The following is a 17,566-nucleotide window of genomic DNA, read 5'->3' on the forward strand; positions in this document are numbered from 1 at the left end:
CGGCTCGCTTATACGACATGGTCGAGTTTGGTTGCCTTCCTGCGAGTGGGGACCAACCCGGCTGGGTTCGGAGAGCTGCTACCCACTCCGTCTTCAGCTGTCATATAATAAACACGTGCATTAACATGCCAGTCGTCTCATTCGTTCATCCCCTATACTGGTGACCCCCGACATCGAGCCACGCAGCCTCGATCAATTTCAACATGCCGCTCATCCCTGCCTCGCCGAGCCAGGCGGGGAAGCTACCCGCCGCGCCCCCATCGCCATCAACACGCGTCGCGGCCCGCGGGTGACAATAAACGAGCAGACACGGCTACCTACCTATCTACCTATCGACTGGAGTCCAGCCACAACGTCGACGACAGGTGTTTTTTAAAAAATGGGGGAGCGAATGAGACGACGATCTTGACGGCTGGATGTGGAGTCATGCGCGATCCACTACACATAGAACGGTCATCCAGCACCACAAGACATACACCACCTCAGCACCATCATCATCATCATCATCATCAAGGCCCCGTCCGTCCCCACGAGCGTCGTCACGCCGAGACGGGCGGTAGCGCTACAACACCTCCACGAGCCACAACGACTCACAGTCCAGCTCGGAGTATCATCAACCATATCGATGCCCCTGCCACCCCTGCCGCCCCCGCCGCCCCACCAACCGACATCAGCCTCGGAAGAGCGGCGCCGCCGCAGCATCGCATTGCATCGGCGCGACCATCGGACCACCCACCGTCCTGCTCGCGACGTCACCGCCCTCGAATCTACCGACCATTCAGGGCGGTACACCTATGTACACAGCGGATGACCCACGTCAACAATTTTTTTTCTCCCCACGTAATAATTTTTTCTCTTTGTGTAACAATAATTTTTTTCTTTTGTAAAATTTGTTTCTTTGTAATTTTGGTATCGCTGATGCTGGGGGGGGAGTGATGTGGCGGCTCGCTTATACGACATGGTCGAGTTTGGTTGCCTTCCTGCGGGGACCAACCCGGCTGGGTTCGGAGAGCTGCTACCCACTCCGTCTTCAGCTGTCATATAATAAACACGTGCATTAACATGCCAGTCGTCTCATTCGTTCATCCCCTATAACATCATAAAAATCTTTAATGTTAATCATGTACATACATACATGATCGATATACATATCTGGATATGGAGGATTTTGGTAGATGGTCTCACGGATTTTATAATGAACAACAGTACAACGCAAATTTTCCAAAACTCATTAGCTCTAAGTTGATTTAGTAATTTATTTAAGTAGATTATGATGTATGTATCGATGAGTGTGTTTTAAAACAGAATTGTGTTCTTATAAACATAAATTTTCAATAAAAATTTCAGAAAAATCTATTTTAAATGATTTATTTACCAATTTTAAATGTTAAACTGAACTACATATGTATGTATGTATATGCACATTCTTGCATTGAAAATCATATTATATCTACACATACGTATAATTTTAATTAAAAAAAAAAAACAACTTATGTACTACAAAAATTTATTTTAAAATACAAAATAAAAATATAACAACCTTATAATAACAAATAATATAATGTAATACAAAAATGTGAAACTTTCCTTTGGTCACAATAAAAATGACTTGATTAATGTACATACATATGTATGTATGTACATATATATGAATGTGTAATGTACATACATACATACATTTAATATAAGTACATCGAGATTCGAGCGCAGTTGAAACATTCGAAGTAGAATATACATACACATGTATGTAAAGAAATATTCATACATAAATATGAAAGAAAAAAAAACATAAAAGATAAAATAAATTTAACTTTTAAGATATGTCATTTCAATGATTATGACAATAAATTTACAAATTACTTTATTCAATGGCAACTCAATATCACTCAAGATTGAATTTTTACGTACTAAGCTTATTGTATATATGTAAACTCATACATGTAGTCAATTACATATAATATATAAATCACGATAGCACCCAAACAATATCCAAATAAAATATGTATAAATACAAATAATATATACATACATATATGCAGGACCACCGAGATACAGTCGCACTCATGACTAGCCTATCGTTCTCCAATTTTATTTTTATTTGTCAAAATTTTTACTATTAAAAATATGTTTTTAAGAAATCAATACATCGAATTTTAAAAAGTGTCTACAAGTATTTAAGGGAACAATTTAAACGTTCATTTTATAAAATAAATGTGCTTTTAAAAAAAATTTTGTACATTAATAAAAGTTTCTGTACATTACAAAAAATTTATGTGCATTTCTAAATGACGGATACAGATTGGATTAGAAATTTTGCTTTGATCATTAAAAAAAATATTTGCTACTTAAAAAGTGGATGAAATGTGCATTAAAATGACAGATGAACTGTATCGGCAACGTCGCAAATACCAAAATACGAACTAACTTTTGGTTAGGTTTTATTTATTTATGTGTGGTTAGGTTAGGTTAGGTTAGGGTTGGTTTTATTTATTTAAGATTACATTTCACTAGTGAGATTATATTGTCACTATTAAGGAACAAAATTAAACACTTTTGATAGTTGACAATTGCCAATAGCGGAAGACTGCAACTTTGCCACTTTTTATATCTATTTTAATGCTAAAATATATTTTTTCAAATGATCGGTCACTTTATAATGGCAAAATATTTTATTCGATGCACAATACGAGATTGTTAAATGTACTGAAAATAATGCACAAACATTTTTTTTAACATACAAACTATTTTTTTCAATGTACATTTAAATCGTACCATATATTTAACTCCTTTATTCAGAGTAATTCAGTGGGGGTGAATCATTTAAAGTTGTCCAAAAGGGGATGACGGCTTTAACGACATCAAAACTTCGAATTGGGATGAAAGTTTTTTTTTATGTGTATAAAAATCAATACTTATTTCTTAACTCAATGGTACTCGACTTTTAATAAAGTGTTAATATTGCAGTGTGAGTAATTAGTAATAACTTCTCTCTTCTCTGCATTAATAAATTTTATGAACAAAATATTACGCCCCAATTAGAATTAGATATTAATTGAATTATTATTTTACTTTCAATATTTTTTTTAATCAAGGCATAATAGTAAAATATTTTTGTAATTGAAAATATTCACGTGAACAAGAAATTTTTCCAAAGGCCATGGTTTAACACGCGTGCTATATATAAATAAGCTCTCACAAATAAGCTCTCACAAACTCGGATATGCAAACGCAATTGCTAATCAGTGATTAATAAAAAAAAGATAATTCAAATAAAACCATAGATTCAAATATCATTGAGGGAAAGCAAGATTGATACCATTCAATTAACTGAGGTTAACTGATTATTAACTAAACTCATTACCAGAGGGTTCACTTTCATGCCCCGAGCGGACCTGTATCTAAATATTAATATTACATATGTATGTACTTCATAATGATTCTTCATATCTAAAGTTGATCCAAACAATTATTAAGTAACATTTATCACATATCTTTAAGACACAATGCAAACAAACAAGTCAATTTAACGTTTAATTAATATAAAGAAATATATAACCAAATATATAAGATTTAAAATTTCGCCATTTCTAATTTAGTACGAAATAGAAAATATTTCATATTTGTTCGATTCTTAATTAAATTAAATTTAAAAAATGAAAATAAATAAAAATTTTAAGAGAAATTCAAAATGTTGTTAAAGCATTACATATTTCATATTTTTCATTAGCAAAATCTAAAAGTTTTACAAACTCAAAAGTCTAATGCAAGCAAGTGTAGGGATTTAAACCCTCATATTTATTAATCTAATTATTGTCAATGTCAACTGTCGAGAGAAATATTCTGATGCTATAGCTGCTATAAAATGTTTATTACTATATATTATTTGAAAAAAAGCCAAGTTATAAAGTGAGGTTAATACTGTAAGTCAAAGATATGACACATTTCTTATTATATGTAATAACAAAATTCACTTAAGGCGTATCGTCATCTTTGAAATCATGTTTGATTTTTTTTGTTTCAATATTCCAATTCAATAAATCATCCAGTAATGAATCTAGCAATGGATTTCCACCAAGTCTCTTTACCTAAAAAAATAATAATAATACGTCATTTAAATTCGTACAACTTAAATATGTATAAATAAATGAAAAACCTCATCTCTGGCGTCTTTGTCAAGTTGCTCAAGTTTTTCTCGTGTGTACTGAAAGCTGCCCAATTTTTCTAAAAGTGAAATACAATAACGTTTCACTTCAACATCCTTTGTTCTTTGGCGTAAAATATCTGTTTAATTTGGTCAAGGAGACAATCGATAATTATTGCGTGAAATCACCAGTGGAATAATTCAAAAGGATACGTAAAACTTGTTTATCAGCTGACTGAGTTTTTATAGCGTGAATTATAGGAAAACTAAATTTTCCTTCTGTGAGATCTTCACAATAACTTTTGTTATCCGAGTACTACAACAGAATGAATACATGTCAAAACAGAAAATGCCAATTTAAAATTATGATTTATATAAAATTTCAAATATGAACCTCAGCTAAACACAAATTACAATAATCGTCTCTAATTTGGAAATAGAGACCCAGTATTCCAGCGAGTTTAGTAAAATCAGAATCGTTATCGCTAAATAGCTGCATGAGTCGTATGGCTAACATAAAAAGCCCACCGGTTTCTAAAATCAAAATGTAATTATTTATTAGATATAAATATAATAAAATTAAAAAATATATATAAAACAAATTGAAACTAGAGGAAACACTACAATTGTTGGTCATACGTAGTTATTGGCCATTTGGGTTTTAAATTAAAAAAATATGTAACTCTCAGATATCACTAAGAACTTTTTGTGTTTTTGGTGATGCTCTAACTAACTGATAGCAATATGTACTAGGCCAGAGTGAAAAATTAAAATGTTAACTCAACTAAAAGAGTTGCTTTAGAACAGGGGTTCTAAAACAACTATTGTTTTTTGAACATCATTGGAATGCTTTCAAAATATTGAATCTGAATTCAATAAGGGAAGCTGGATTCAATAAAAAAACCGAAAATATTATCGAAGCTTCGTATGCAGAAAGTAGAAAAAAAATCACATCCATATTTACAATAGGGAAAATTTGATCAAAGCCTATGCTCTCAATTGTGAAAATTTAGAAATGGATTGGAGAAAAAAAAAGAAGAGGGATTATATTCTGAGCAATGTTGAAAAGGGGAATGGAGCAATTACAGTACAGTTGAGAGCCCCTGTTTTAAAAGATTAGAAATTATTCTTTTTTTATTATGTACATACATACATACATATGTACATGATATCACGTGTTTTATTACATTACGTACAGCACGTGTAAAAATTTACTCATTTATTAATGTAATATTTAAATTTAAATCATAAGAATTAATCATTGAAACCGTTTTTAAAATGTTAGCATTATATAATCGTAAATCATAACTTATTTAAATAAAGTGTTTCAAAGTGTAACTGTGATAAATATATGTACTTAAATTTAATATTTGATGTTAGTTTAATTCAAATCCCAAAGTACGACGAAAAGTTAAAAAAAAAAAAAAAAAACTAAGAATAGATCGCATAAATCGTTAAGATATAGTGTTTCCTCTAGTTGATTTTCCTTCATGCAAACATTTTTTCGCACATATAATATTCATACTTTTCATTGTCATTTCTTTGTATTCAGCTTCAGATGGACAAGAAAAATTATCTCTCCAATAAATTTCCATGCCTTGGCCTCGGTGTAATTCCAATAATTGCTCAGTATAAACAGATGTAGCCTACAATTAAATAATCGACGCTTTTAATACGCTATTAATGCTACATTCAACGATTACATCAACTGTTATTGAGATGCTACAGAACAATACTCATACACATCTATTTTAAACATGCTTCAAAAATACTTCAGTAGTGTTTATATTATATTATAAACATTTCATAACTGTGATCCAAATACTGCATATGCATTCTTTCATTCTACATAGAATGTGTTTTATGTATAAATTTCAGAAAAAAATAATTATGGAAATTTAAGCGCATCGTTGTGTACATGTATGCATATATTTGTGAATCTATCTATCTGAATCTACGTATGTATACAATTTATTTATTTGCCATCTCTATAATGACTTAAATTGTTCCAGATATCTGCTACTATGTAAATCAAGGAGACTGTATATTATCGGTCTCCATCACGAACCCGAATGTGAAACGCCCGAAAACGCAAATATCGGAAGGCAAAGATCGAAAATCGAAAGATCTTAAGTCGAAAAATCAAAAAAAAGGGTGCATGGTAAACGGTACATACTCACTTAATTTGCGCGAGCAGGATACAACAGGAACAGGCTTTTCCTCCGGTATTAATGTGCGCGCACAGAATACAGGAGGAAAAGCCTGTTCCTCTTGTTCCTGTTGTATCCTACTCGCGCAAATTAAGTGAGTATGTACCGTTTACCATGCACCCTTTTTTTTACCTTTTTTTATCTTCCGTGAGGTAGATCCGTACACTATACATACAAAGTTAGATGTTTATCAAAAATATGTTTCATTTTTGTTCACACAACAATGTTTCATTCAATATATGTACATACATATATATATATATATATATATATATATATATATATATATATATATATATATATATATATATATATTAAAAGTTATAACAAGTGATTTTTCACATACTTCTGGATGTCCGAGTTCCAAAACCCTCTCGAGAGCGACAAACATAACATAATTGGCTGCATTTATAGTACTAGCAACACCATAAATAGAATGTGCCACAGGGATTCCCCTTCGCAGTATGGAATTATCTTGGATATCGTCAATTCTAAAAATGGAAAGAGTTCACATATTTTTAATGACTAAAAGAATGGTGAATTTTAGCTCTGGGGTGCATCTTACTCTAAGAATTTTAGCCCATATAAGCAATTAACTGCCAATTAGAGAAAGACATGATGTCAACAGGTCAATTAGGATATTCACCCATTCGCAATTAAATCACAATTAGTTTGGACAATCAACCTAACTTACAATAGACTAGCATTGTGCAGCATTTGAACAATGTCCCCCACTGCTCGCATTTTCTCATCAGATATTTTTAACCAATAATTAAACGCCAAAGCGAGCTTTGTTCGAATTTGCTTTCCTGGCACTTGTTGTATATAGGAAAAGGGCTGCATGAGTTTCTGAAATATAAAATACAGTTAAAAATCGAATCAAAAAAACAAATCGACATTGAACAAATTTGATTCATCACATACAAGAAAATTTAAAAAAAATTCAATTTATAAATAAATTTCAATAATTAGGCAGCACTATATGAAATGGTTAATTTGATAAAAAGCAGACAAAAGACATTTTTGAATGTGCATTCCAAACAGTTTTTTAGAATAATATACATATATACATATGTGCAGGGCCTCTCGGAGAAAATGCGAGGCCGAGGGCTCCCCCTCTTTAAAAATTCAAAACTATGGAAAGAAAATCTTTTTTTTTTAAATATAATACAAAAATATAAGTAAAAAGGTTTTATTTTGTAAAAATTATTTTAAAAAGTTTTCGTGATTTGTCAAATCAAATATTGTTTTAGAATAATCTTTTTTTATACATACATACATAACTTGTATGTACATATGTACACATATTCTACATACATACAAGTAATGTATTTTATTCTAAATAAAATACATTACTTGTATGTATGTAGTACATATTGGGACCCATAGGCCCAAATGTCCCATCTGCCCCCCCCCCCCCCGATATGGCCTGCATATGTGTATTTTAAAAAATATTTATACTCGCAGTTTATTTGAATTATGTAAGGAATTAGGAATTAGTCAATTTATTGCCTGTAATTATTATAATAACCAATAATGAAATTTGATTGGTAGACGAAATTGGAATTCCTCTGGGAATTTTAAATGGATGCTGCAACTGGAAATTAATAAAAAAAAACAAATTCTAAAAAAATAGTAAAAATAAATTTAAACATTACAGAAATTATTTAGTAGTAAAAATATATACATATTTACAACTCAATTACAAAGAATAAATCATGAAATAAAAATACTAGAAATAAAAGGTTTAAAAACTTTATTTATGTATGTATTTAGATATTATATAGAAATATTATATGTAGAAATATAATGTTTGTTTATGCACTAATTTTGGCATTTGTGTGATGAACAAAAATTATAAATAAATGGAAAAAATATAAAGTATAAAAGATCTACAGAATTAAAATAAATTTTAGTGAATCATTGGACAAAATGTACAAGCACTTTTTAGAATCTTCCGACAGTGAATCACTATTCAGGTAACAAACTTATTCACGAGCGAAATTTTCATTACGATAATAACATTTCAGTTCTGGAAAACTAATAATATTACAAATAACATTAAGCTATTGATGTTTTTGATATCAAAACATATGTACAAGTATTTCTAAACGATCCGAATACTCACATGGTGACCTCTTATAAGACATACTATATTTTCTATACTTTTCATATGGTATACCATTTTCCAATTTAAGTAATTAATCAAAAATGAAGAAATTAAAATTATCATAATATTATTTCCAACTTGTACACACAGAAACTGTAATATAATATAACTCGTATTAAATTATTCATTTTATAATGTAAGCAAAATAAATTTATTTACAAACCTAATTAATCATCAATTATTTTTATCTAGTTTTATCTAGACTTTATCTAGAAATCGCCTGTAAATATGCGATTTAAAAATGTCTCTAATTTTGTAAAATTCTTAGCGTGTTATCGAATATGATATATATATTTTTAAATTTGTTTACACGTAAATTCATACACGTATTACTGCTTCGCAAATAACTTTTTCGTTCGAGTTGTACATAAAATTGTTAATGCCTTTAGAAGCACCTACCGTCTTCCAAGTACCAAGAGCAAGTGATTAAAGAGCAATCCAGACCTAAATATGATACGGCCAAATAACCTAATAATAAATAAATAATTTTCCGAAGACATTTGACATGGTTATACCTCATCTTGTTCTTTATCTCCCGATTTGGTGACTGGAATATTGTTCGGCATTTTTAAGAGAGGAGGCGGTCAGAGCTGAAAAAACACGAGCGACGTCACACCAGCGAATCCACTGAAAGCCGAATAAGCACTGGCTGGGTGTCTCCCCACTCCCCACTCCCCACTCCCCACTCCCCACTCCCCACTCCCCACTCGGCTGACAGCCTGACGCATGACAGCTGCAAAACCATCAATATCTTTATGCACACCATGCACCCTATACACATCTGATCATATTATTGTGCATCACAGAGCTTCAATTAATTCAATTCAGGGCTTTTTTCCCCATGTTACGCGGTGGAACGAGTTTCGGCACCGATTTTCTCAAAATAAATTTATCATCTGGCAGCCGAAAAGTCCATCATACTAACGATAACTCGAGTGCCAAATATTCCATATTCGCGATTTTCATGGCAAAAATTGTCTTTTGGGCGATCGTAATGTGACTAATAATCCAATTACCGTAAAGGTCTGTTCATACCTAGTCAGCACGTACCGACTTCAGCAGGTATCCGGCCGTACGAAAAGTATTCTTTGGTACATTTTGTATGGGTATATTCATACCAACCGTCACGTTTACGCCACGGCAGGCTTACAGCACTACCCGACATTTCCTGTTCATACCTTACAGCAACATCCGTCAACGTATCGTATCCGTTTTTTTGGCCATCATGGAAATATACACGCGAATTACGTGCCATGAGTCTACCACTTTGCTGTTTTGGACCAATTATCGATAGTGACAGTTGACAGCTGTTCAATCTTTCGACATAGTTTTGGAGCAAATATTTAAAAAAAATTTTAATTTTTTACGGAAATATTTAAAAAAATTTGTCCGTCATCCACAAGCTCCTTATACAGTGTCCCAAACTCTCCTTCGGTTTTTCTATTTTTTAACATGGGATGCACATCAAAACGCCTCCGTGCTTTTTTATTGCCTTCTTGAGCTTCTTCTTCCAACAACAGCGCGATTATACATAATTTTTAGTTCGATAAACGTCGAAACATTTTTGCTGACTTGTATTCTGACGCGTAGCTACGAATGCACGTGAATGCATTCATATTGCAAGTACTCGACAATACGACGTAAGCAATATTGTGCTGTATCGTCATGGCCTCTTAAGCCGATTTTGCCTTGCACTCGGCCAAATTGCTGTAAACGTGACGTGACCGCGACGTGTAGGTAGATATGAATAGGAATGTAATAAAATGACATATTTGAAACGGAGTCGTGCAGTGCTGAAGCCGTGCAGTGCTGTTAAGTATGAACAGACCTTAACTCGTTTACCGTTTTACATACCTATCTACTTGCGTCAACAATCGAAGCAAACTTTAATTTTTCCTATCTTATACAATTTATATGATCCATATTTATTTATATGTGAAATTAATGAAGAAATCATATTTTAGTGCTGATATAAAAATATAAATTCATAATGGCTATGGTCGAACTTTTTTGTATATGAGCCAATAATGCGTGTCGCTGACAGTCGATGAGTAGTGACAGCTGTGCAAGTGGCTTAGTTTGATTCTGTAGGGAATATAAATATTCATAAATACATCAGTTTCAATCGGTGAAAATGGCTGCAATGTTGAGCTCGTGGTCTCCGGACAAAACTCATTCTGATAAAGAAAGGTAATTTACACACGTGATGGTTAGAAAACATCTAGATTTCTGTTGTTAACGTGTGTTGCTACTGAGAGATCCCTGACTAGACCTCGATTAAAAAAAATCATACGTTGTATGATTTGAAGTATATCCGCGGTGCTGCTGGTCAGATTTAGATGTCTGTGACGTCTAAGTCGATCGTTTCCTATAAGAGCTTGCCGATTCATTTGATTATATTGTCCAGACGATTTATCAAAAATTATCTACTTACCTTTTATCGTCACCAATGTCTGATTATGAAATTAAATTTATATGTAACTTTCTACATATATGGTGATTACATATCTACAAGTTTCGATTTGAGGTAACCTGTTATGTCAAACTCACCTAGCAGCGTGTTAGTTATTAAAATCTATGCCTTTTTTCACCCCAAAAGTACAGTTGCATTAAATAAAATTTTTAACTGCATATTTCGCATTTTTTTATACAATTAAATATAATTTAAATGTGTATTTCATTGCATTTTTATTCTCAGCTAAAATTTTCGATGTACCTACTTATATATTAGCGTTCCACACATAATGCAAATTTATATTGTACGGGTCTACATCACGGCATCGAAAGGTCGAATGATCGAAAAAGCAAATGTCGGAAAGCAAAGATCGAAAATCGAAAGATCTTAAGTTGAAAGATCAAAAATAATGTATGCATGGTAAACGGTACTATCTATATATAATATATATCAGTGGCATGCGGTGAAATTATCTCTCTTTTTGTCGTACAGCCTTGCTTAACGTGTGCGGGCAGGATACGAGAGGAAAAGCCTGTTCCTCTTGTATCCTGCTCGCGCAAATTAAATGAGGCTGTGCGACGAGGGGAGAGAGAGTTTTACCGCACGCCACTGATATATATATATACTACCCGCTTTTCATATGTATTCATGGTAAACGAAGATTTTCGATTTTTTGACCTTTCGATGCGGTGACGGTCACCGATTTTAAAATTTGTTTTGTGCGCTTTTTAGGTGGATTTGCATTTATCCAGCTTACATTAACAGCAAAAAAACTATTGCCGAAGGTCGCCGAGTCTGTAAGGAAAATTGTGTAGAGAATCCGACTCATCAGGAAATACGGGACGTGCTCTTGGCTGCAGGTTTAAAAGTCGGTGTCGAAAATAAACTGTACCCTAGAGAAAGAAGCAAAGTATGTAAAATAATATTAAATTTATTTTGAAGATTCCTTTAATTATAATATTGTTAATTTTGAAAACTTTTAGGAACCCTTGCAGAGAGGACGCATTCGGGTTCAACTCAAGAACGATGATGGTACTCCTGCAAATTCGGAATATCCGACAAGAGATTCTCTCTTGGTTCATCTCGGTACTACCATTCCCAGACTTAAGAGCAGGCAACACAGGTTATCTATTAAATTTATGCAAATCAAGCAATATGCAATATTATGTTTATAATACACAAATGTCTTATCTTATTTATAGAAATAATGAGCAACAAACACAGCAAGCTGGACCACAAGCATCTACCAAAGGAAAGGGAAAAAAGGGTAGACGATAAAATGTTTATGTCATTGTGCAAAAGTTTTTCTATTATTCATATATAATACATATAACTATTTTACCGCATTTTATATTAAAAACGAATAAACAATTCAATAATAAATATTATCATTTTCGGTTTCTTTGTGTCTATTCGATACTACTGCATAGGTTGAATACTTTTTAGCACTGTGCATTACATTTTTTTCTCGATTACGTTTATCTTTCCTTCTGATCAATAACAAAACTACAACAACTATTATAACAAGAAGTAAAAAACTAAGTATGGTATAAATTAATATGCTACTTAAATATTTAACTTCGTTAATACTTTTAGTAGAGTTCGTATTCGTTTTTGAGAATAAACATATGCTAAAAATAGAATTGTTGAAATATTTATTTCCCATCTTGTAAGCCTGTGAGTTGTTCCCATCCATTATGACTGCCATTTTGTCTTCTGTCCAATCCCAATTACTTAATATATAAACACAAATCTCATACCACGTTTCAGGTTCTAGGTGATTCAGTTTGAATGTATTTGTTTTAGGGTCGGTGTAATTTTCATCATACTAAAACAAAAAATGCAAAAATTCAATAAAAAATTTGAATTTTTACGTTAAAAAATAACAATAAACTATTACAGTAGAGTTTTGATTCATTTCTCTGGTAGAAACGATGAAACCTTGCTGTCCCGAGTGACTCCTAACATGCCACCCGAGTACCATCGAATTTAATTCAACTTGTCTTACAGTTAAATTAATAAAATAAGGTTTATCACAGAATTGATTTGGCATTGTCTCCAATAATGAAATTGGATGTTTAATTTTAGTCTGGTAACAATATGGTCCCATGTTTTTATGATTCTGAGATTTTAATATTCTTGGGTGATTGTGCAACCATTCCCATGTTTCCCGAGTTTCACAGTTGCAGTCCATTGTGTTATCTAAAGAAAAAGCAAAAATTAATATAGAGTACATACACATATTTATATTTTTACAGAAAATATAAGATACCTGTGATATCGAGAAATATTAATGTATTTTCTATGGGCACAAATATTTCAACTGGAATAGCCTTCAAATTATTTCCGTGTAAATCAAGTTTCTTTAATTTCGCTAAAGAAATAAATACACTTGCTTTCAAATGATCGATATTATTGTCTTGAAGATACAACTCTTCCAAGTGCTTCATGTTTTTAAACGCCTTTATTGAAATAGTATTAATCTTGTTTTTGGAAAGGTCTAGCGTTATCAAATATTTCACATATGAAATTTCTTCCAAAGTATCAATCTGATTGTGACTGAAATTCAACAACCTTAATTGATGAAGATTTTTTAATTCGATAGGTATCATTTTTATTAGATTTGAACTTAAATCCAAATTTTTAATATTTGCTACATTTTCAAAAGCATCTTGAGCTATATGAGATATTTGATTATTGATCAAAATTAACTCGATAAGTTTTGGATGCATTCCAAAATTAGCTCTTGTAATGTTGTTTAAATTCGATCCACTGATGCTCAGTCGTTTTAAATTTGGATACATTTGTGAACGATCCTTGAAGTCTAACAAAGGATTTTCTTGGATTTCCAATCGAGAAACACTAGGAAGTTCTTTGGATAAGGAATTGGATATATATTTTAGGTAATTGTTATTCAAATTTATGTGATTTATATTTTTTGAATTTTCGAAGAAGTTAAAGGGAAGTGTCATCAAAAAATTATTACTAAGGTCTATATATAGCAACTCGGTAAGATGACACCAATCGAAACCAATAACTGATGATAGTAAATTATGACTTAGATATAAATATTTGAGATGTACTAATTTGTCAAAATATGAAAAATCAATAATAGTTAATTTGTTGTGATTAAAATTTAACATCTCGAGAGACACCACATTCTGTACAGCTAGGTATGGAAAATCGGAAAATTGATTGTATTGCAAATACAATTCTTTCAAAATTATAGTTGGATAGAAAATGCTTTTTGGAAGATGTCGTATCTTATTATTATTGAGATATAATTGTATCAAATGACTAGTATCTAAAAATAAATCTTTCGGTAAGTGAGTTACGTCGGAATGGTCAAGACGAATGTATTTTAAATGTACCATTTTATCAAATATATTTTGTTTAATTTTGTATAAATGATTATATGAAAAATCTAATTTGTTCAAACTAGTATTATTATAAGAAGTATTTTGCTCATTTTGAATTTTAAAAGAACAATTCTTGAGAATCAACTCACTCAAATTTTTTAATGTTATAAAATTAATATATCCAATGTGATTGTTTTCCAAACTAAGCCATTTTAATTGTTTCATTTGATCGAAAGTATCAAATTGAACATTCGTTAATGAGTTGTTTGATAAATTTAAATGTACCAATTTGGAATTTTCAAATGTCGCGTTTTTCAATACACGTATCTTATTACCGGTTAAATCTAATTCATGCAAAGATTTCATTGTTGATAATACACCGTCAATATATGCTATATTATTGTACGATAAGTTCAATGTGTGAAGATTGTTCAACTCGTTGAATGTAGATAATTGAATCTTATTTAATCGATTGTTTTGTAGTGAAAGTATTTTAATGTTTTTTAAATTTGCAAATGATGATTTGTTAAGTAATGATAATCGATTTGAATCTAACAGAAGTACCGTGAGAGATTTTTGCACATTTGAAAATAATTCATCCAAATACGTTATATAATTTTTACTAAGATCTAGGTATTGTAAGCTGTTTAAACTTTTAAAAGCCCCCATTTCAATAACAGAGATAGAATTATTTTGAAGGAAAAGTTTTTTTAACTGTACACATTTATAAAATGTGTTCTCTTTTATCATATTAATGTTATTATTTTGCAATGAAATTTCTTTTATACTACATGTCGACATATTAATTGCAAAGTTCGTTAAAAAATTATTATTAAGTTGAAGAAAAGTCAATTGAGTAAAGTTCTTTGGAAGGAAATCTGACAAATTTGATATTAAATTATATTCTAAATGTAATTCTGTTAAATTGCTTAAATCTGCAAAAGCTTCTTGTTCAACCGTTTTTATTTGATTTCTATCCAAATATAGTTCTGAAATGTATGAACTATTAATAAATGCTTCCTTGTTTATTTTCATTAAATTATTTTCTGACAATATTAATTTTGATAAATTAGGTAAATTGATAAATATTTTATGTAAATAATGAATATAATTACCCGTTAAATCTATATATTTCAACAATTTATTAAATTGAAATAGTGACGCGTCTAAAAAATTAAGCTTATTGTAACTTAAATCGATACGCTCTAAATTTGTGAGAGATGTCAAAGCATTTTTATGTAGTTTTTCAATAATATTATTGCTCAAATACAATTCGGTTAAATAAGGATTCATACAAAAATTATCATAAGAAACATATTTAATATAATTTTCACTTAGATCTAGATAATTTAAAACGCTCGTCTTTTTACAATTCTTGGGAATTACATTTAGAAAATTGTTTGTCAACTTGAGCACTTTTAAAAATTTTAAATAGTCAATAGACTCCACAGAAAAATGTTTTAGTTTATTGTGGGATAAATCTAATTCATTCAAAGAGTTTTCTAAGCCAACAAAAGCTTTATCGGTTACAATTTCAATCCGATTATTCTTAAGATTTACCCGAGAGACAGTTGAAAATCCAAATACATTATCCAAAAGGTCTTCTATGTAATTTGATTCCAAATTTATATCATTTAATGTGAATAAATCTGATAACACTTCCGTTGGCAATTGAGTAAGATGAGATTTTTTAACTGTTAGGTGGGTTAACGAAAATTTGAATTTATTCAATGAACCTGGGTGTAACGTATGAAGATTAGATTGGGTTATATGTAAATGGGTTAAATTGGGTGATGGCAAAGGAAAAAAGTTCTCAGTCAAAAATGTCGAGTCGTTGAGTTTATAAAGCGATAGCGAAATATTTGTATCGTTCCAATCGCTCATCAGAGATAATGTGCGTGCGATAGAATTTTGATCTGCATAAGAACATTCCACCAAGACATCTAGAAACAATTATTATATCGAATCAAATTACTATGATAATAATATTAACCACTTAATTTGTCATACCGTGTTTTGCATTATAGCAAGAGCATTCCGAGTTATTGACGATATCCAAACAATTCTCACTGCTTTTTACGTTCTGAATATTGGAAATAAACATCCAAAGCAGAATCAACAACATTACACGTCACTTTCAACATACTATAAACGTTTGGCAAGTGATTTTTAAAGTATCGTTTAACAATATGATACACCACCAAAGGATTGCTAGAACTGAATGTTAAGGATTTACGATTCAAAATCTTTAAAGTGCAGCATGCTACAGAGTGATTAAAACGTAATATAATATATGCATGTATTTTCACACAAAACATTTGTGTGAAAATTTTGATGATGAATAACATCATATTTAATTAAAATGTACACTTTTCTTATTGATGGAAAGCAAAAAAATTATGAATAGCTGAAACATTAATTTGTTTGTAATTTCAAATTGAAATTTTAAATTTTGTGTGTAATTTCAAATTGAATTTTTAAAATACCAGAACTTACTTTTCTAAATATTGTGTGGCTAATACAATGCACCGAGATTTAAAATACATACATATTGTAACGTGGGGATTATCAGCCACCTAAAGTGCATTCGGGGGCTAACAATGGAGACTCCCGAATTGACCTAGAGGGACCCTAAGTGGTCGGTAGAATTCATAGAACCGCGAAAGCGTGAGACTCACTTAAAACTGTACGTGCTTATACAATGGAGAAACAAACGGATCAGGGAAGCTGTAGTGGGCTACTTTCCCTTTTTAAGGAGGTACTTAGGCCATATAAGATCATTTTGGAACCTCCTGAATCAGTCAATAAATGCTGTGAAGCGACTTTGCCTTTTTTTGGATCCTCCACCTACCCCTACGCAACAATATAAATAGCATGGTTGCTAATATAAAAGCATTGTTATATTTTAATTAAGTATTTAGTTTATTTTTATTTTTATAGCTATGAGACATAGAACATTAATTTTTATATAGCTTTTTATATTTTTCTCCTCCTTTCTATCTTCCAACGCTTTATAGATTTAAGTATTTTCTGGTCAAGTAAGCAAAAAACTCTATTTCATTTCATCTCTTAGTAATATGTATATGGATTTTTTCTATGATTGGCTTAAAATTATATCCAATCTGAGATACGCCGATGATACGACTCTCTAGTATTGAAAAAACTAGTTGAGTCATAGCGAGCTGCAGGATTTCGAGGGGTTGGAGTAACATGATGGGTCGCATTATGGAA

The 17,566-nt window shown here is 31.3% G+C and overlaps 4 protein-coding genes across 5 annotated transcripts; 1 reads left to right on the forward strand and 3 right to left on the reverse strand.

Annotated features, from left to right (window-relative positions):
* Window positions 1-3,513: 3,513 nt before the first annotated feature.
* Window positions 3,514-9,234, reverse strand: qm (geranylgeranyl pyrophosphate synthase quemao). 2 transcript variants are annotated; one of them, XM_077446109.1, is made up of 9 exons: window positions 9,037-9,228; window positions 7,883-7,948; window positions 7,046-7,200; window positions 6,698-6,842; window positions 5,667-5,787; window positions 4,536-4,675; window positions 4,355-4,457; window positions 4,154-4,281; window positions 3,514-4,085 (listed from the first exon to the last, which is right to left on the reverse strand). In XM_077446109.1, the coding sequence occupies exons 1-9, from the start codon at window positions 9,085-9,087 to the stop codon at window positions 3,972-3,974; spliced, it is 1,023 nt and encodes a 340-aa protein (XP_077302235.1). In that variant the 5' UTR covers window positions 9,088-9,228; the 3' UTR covers window positions 3,514-3,971. The 2 variants fall into 2 exon arrangements, with proteins under 2 accessions (XP_077302235.1, XP_077302241.1); XM_077446115.1 differs by lacking the exon at window positions 7,883-7,948 and having other exon boundaries at window positions 9,037-9,234.
* Window positions 9,235-10,523: 1,289 nt separating this feature from the next.
* Srp19 (signal recognition particle 19) lies at window positions 10,524-12,609 on the forward strand. Its single transcript, XM_077441691.1, has 4 exons — window positions 10,524-10,711; window positions 11,709-11,886; window positions 11,960-12,099; window positions 12,179-12,609. The coding sequence occupies exons 1-4, from the start codon at window positions 10,656-10,658 to the stop codon at window positions 12,252-12,254; spliced, it is 450 nt and encodes a 149-aa protein (XP_077297817.1). The 5' UTR covers window positions 10,524-10,655; the 3' UTR covers window positions 12,255-12,609.
* LOC143919287 (uncharacterized) lies at window positions 12,263-14,275 on the reverse strand. Its single transcript, XM_077441566.1, has 3 exons — window positions 13,249-14,275; window positions 12,877-13,178; window positions 12,263-12,804 (listed from the first exon to the last, which is right to left on the reverse strand). Exons 1-3 carry the CDS (start codon window positions 14,117-14,119, stop codon window positions 12,349-12,351), a joined length of 1,629 nt encoding a protein of 542 aa, XP_077297692.1. The 5' UTR covers window positions 14,120-14,275; the 3' UTR covers window positions 12,263-12,348.
* Window positions 14,276-14,475: 200 nt separating this feature from the next.
* LOC143917152 (uncharacterized) lies at window positions 14,476-17,559 on the reverse strand. The gene is made up of 4 exons (XM_077438570.1): window positions 17,500-17,559; window positions 15,722-15,883; window positions 14,539-15,049; window positions 14,476-14,483 (listed from the first exon to the last, which is right to left on the reverse strand). Exons 1-4 carry the CDS (start codon window positions 17,557-17,559, stop codon window positions 14,476-14,478), a joined length of 741 nt encoding a protein of 246 aa, XP_077294696.1.
* Between the last annotated feature and the right edge of the window lie 7 nt (window positions 17,560-17,566).

The sequence above is a fragment of the Arctopsyche grandis genome, chromosome 1 (assembly GCF_051622035.1).
Source record: "Arctopsyche grandis isolate Sample6627 chromosome 1, ASM5162203v2, whole genome shotgun sequence".
Taxonomy (NCBI): domain Eukaryota; kingdom Metazoa; phylum Arthropoda; class Insecta; order Trichoptera; family Hydropsychidae; genus Arctopsyche; species Arctopsyche grandis.

Coding starts and splice junctions, on each gene's coding strand:
- qm (XM_077446109.1), bottom strand. CDS start 9,087: ATGCCGAACAATATTCCAGTCACCAAATCGGGAGATAAAGAACAAGAT. Junction 7,949..9,036: donor GAGATAAAGAACAAGATGAG/GTATAACCATGT, acceptor ATTAATTTCCAG/TTGCAGCATCCATTTAAAAT. Junction 5,788..6,697: donor TGGAACTCGGACATCCAGAA/GTATGTGAAAAA, acceptor ATTTAATTGTAG/GCTACATCTGTTTATACTGA.
- Srp19 (XM_077441691.1), top strand. CDS start 10,656: ATGGCTGCAATGTTGAGCTCGTGGTCTCCGGACAAAACTCATTCTGAT. Junction 11,887..11,959: donor ACCCTAGAGAAAGAAGCAAA/GTATGTAAAATA, acceptor GAAAACTTTTAG/GAACCCTTGCAGAGAGGACG. Junction 12,100..12,178: donor CTTAAGAGCAGGCAACACAG/GTTATCTATTAA, acceptor TCTTATTTATAG/AAATAATGAGCAACAAACAC.
- LOC143919287 (XM_077441566.1), bottom strand. CDS start 14,119: ATGTTAAATTTTAATCACAACAAATTAACTATTATTGATTTTTCATAT. Junction 13,179..13,248: donor AATATTTCTCGATATCACAG/GTATCTTATATT, acceptor CTTTTTCTTTAG/ATAACACAATGGACTGCAAC. Junction 12,805..12,876: donor AAATGAATCAAAACTCTACT/GTAATAGTTTAT, acceptor TTTTTGTTTTAG/TATGATGAAAATTACACCGA.
- LOC143917152 (XM_077438570.1), bottom strand. CDS start 17,559: ATGCGACCCATCATGTTACTCCAACCCCTCGAAATCCTGCAGCTCGCT. Junction 15,884..17,499: donor AGCTCGCTATGACTCAACTA/GTTTTTTCAATA, acceptor GTAAATCTTAAG/AATAATCGGATTGAAATTGT. Junction 15,050..15,721: donor TGACAAACAATTTTCTAAAT/GTAATTCCCAAG, acceptor AAATGTGTACAG/TTAAAAAAACTTTTCCTTCA.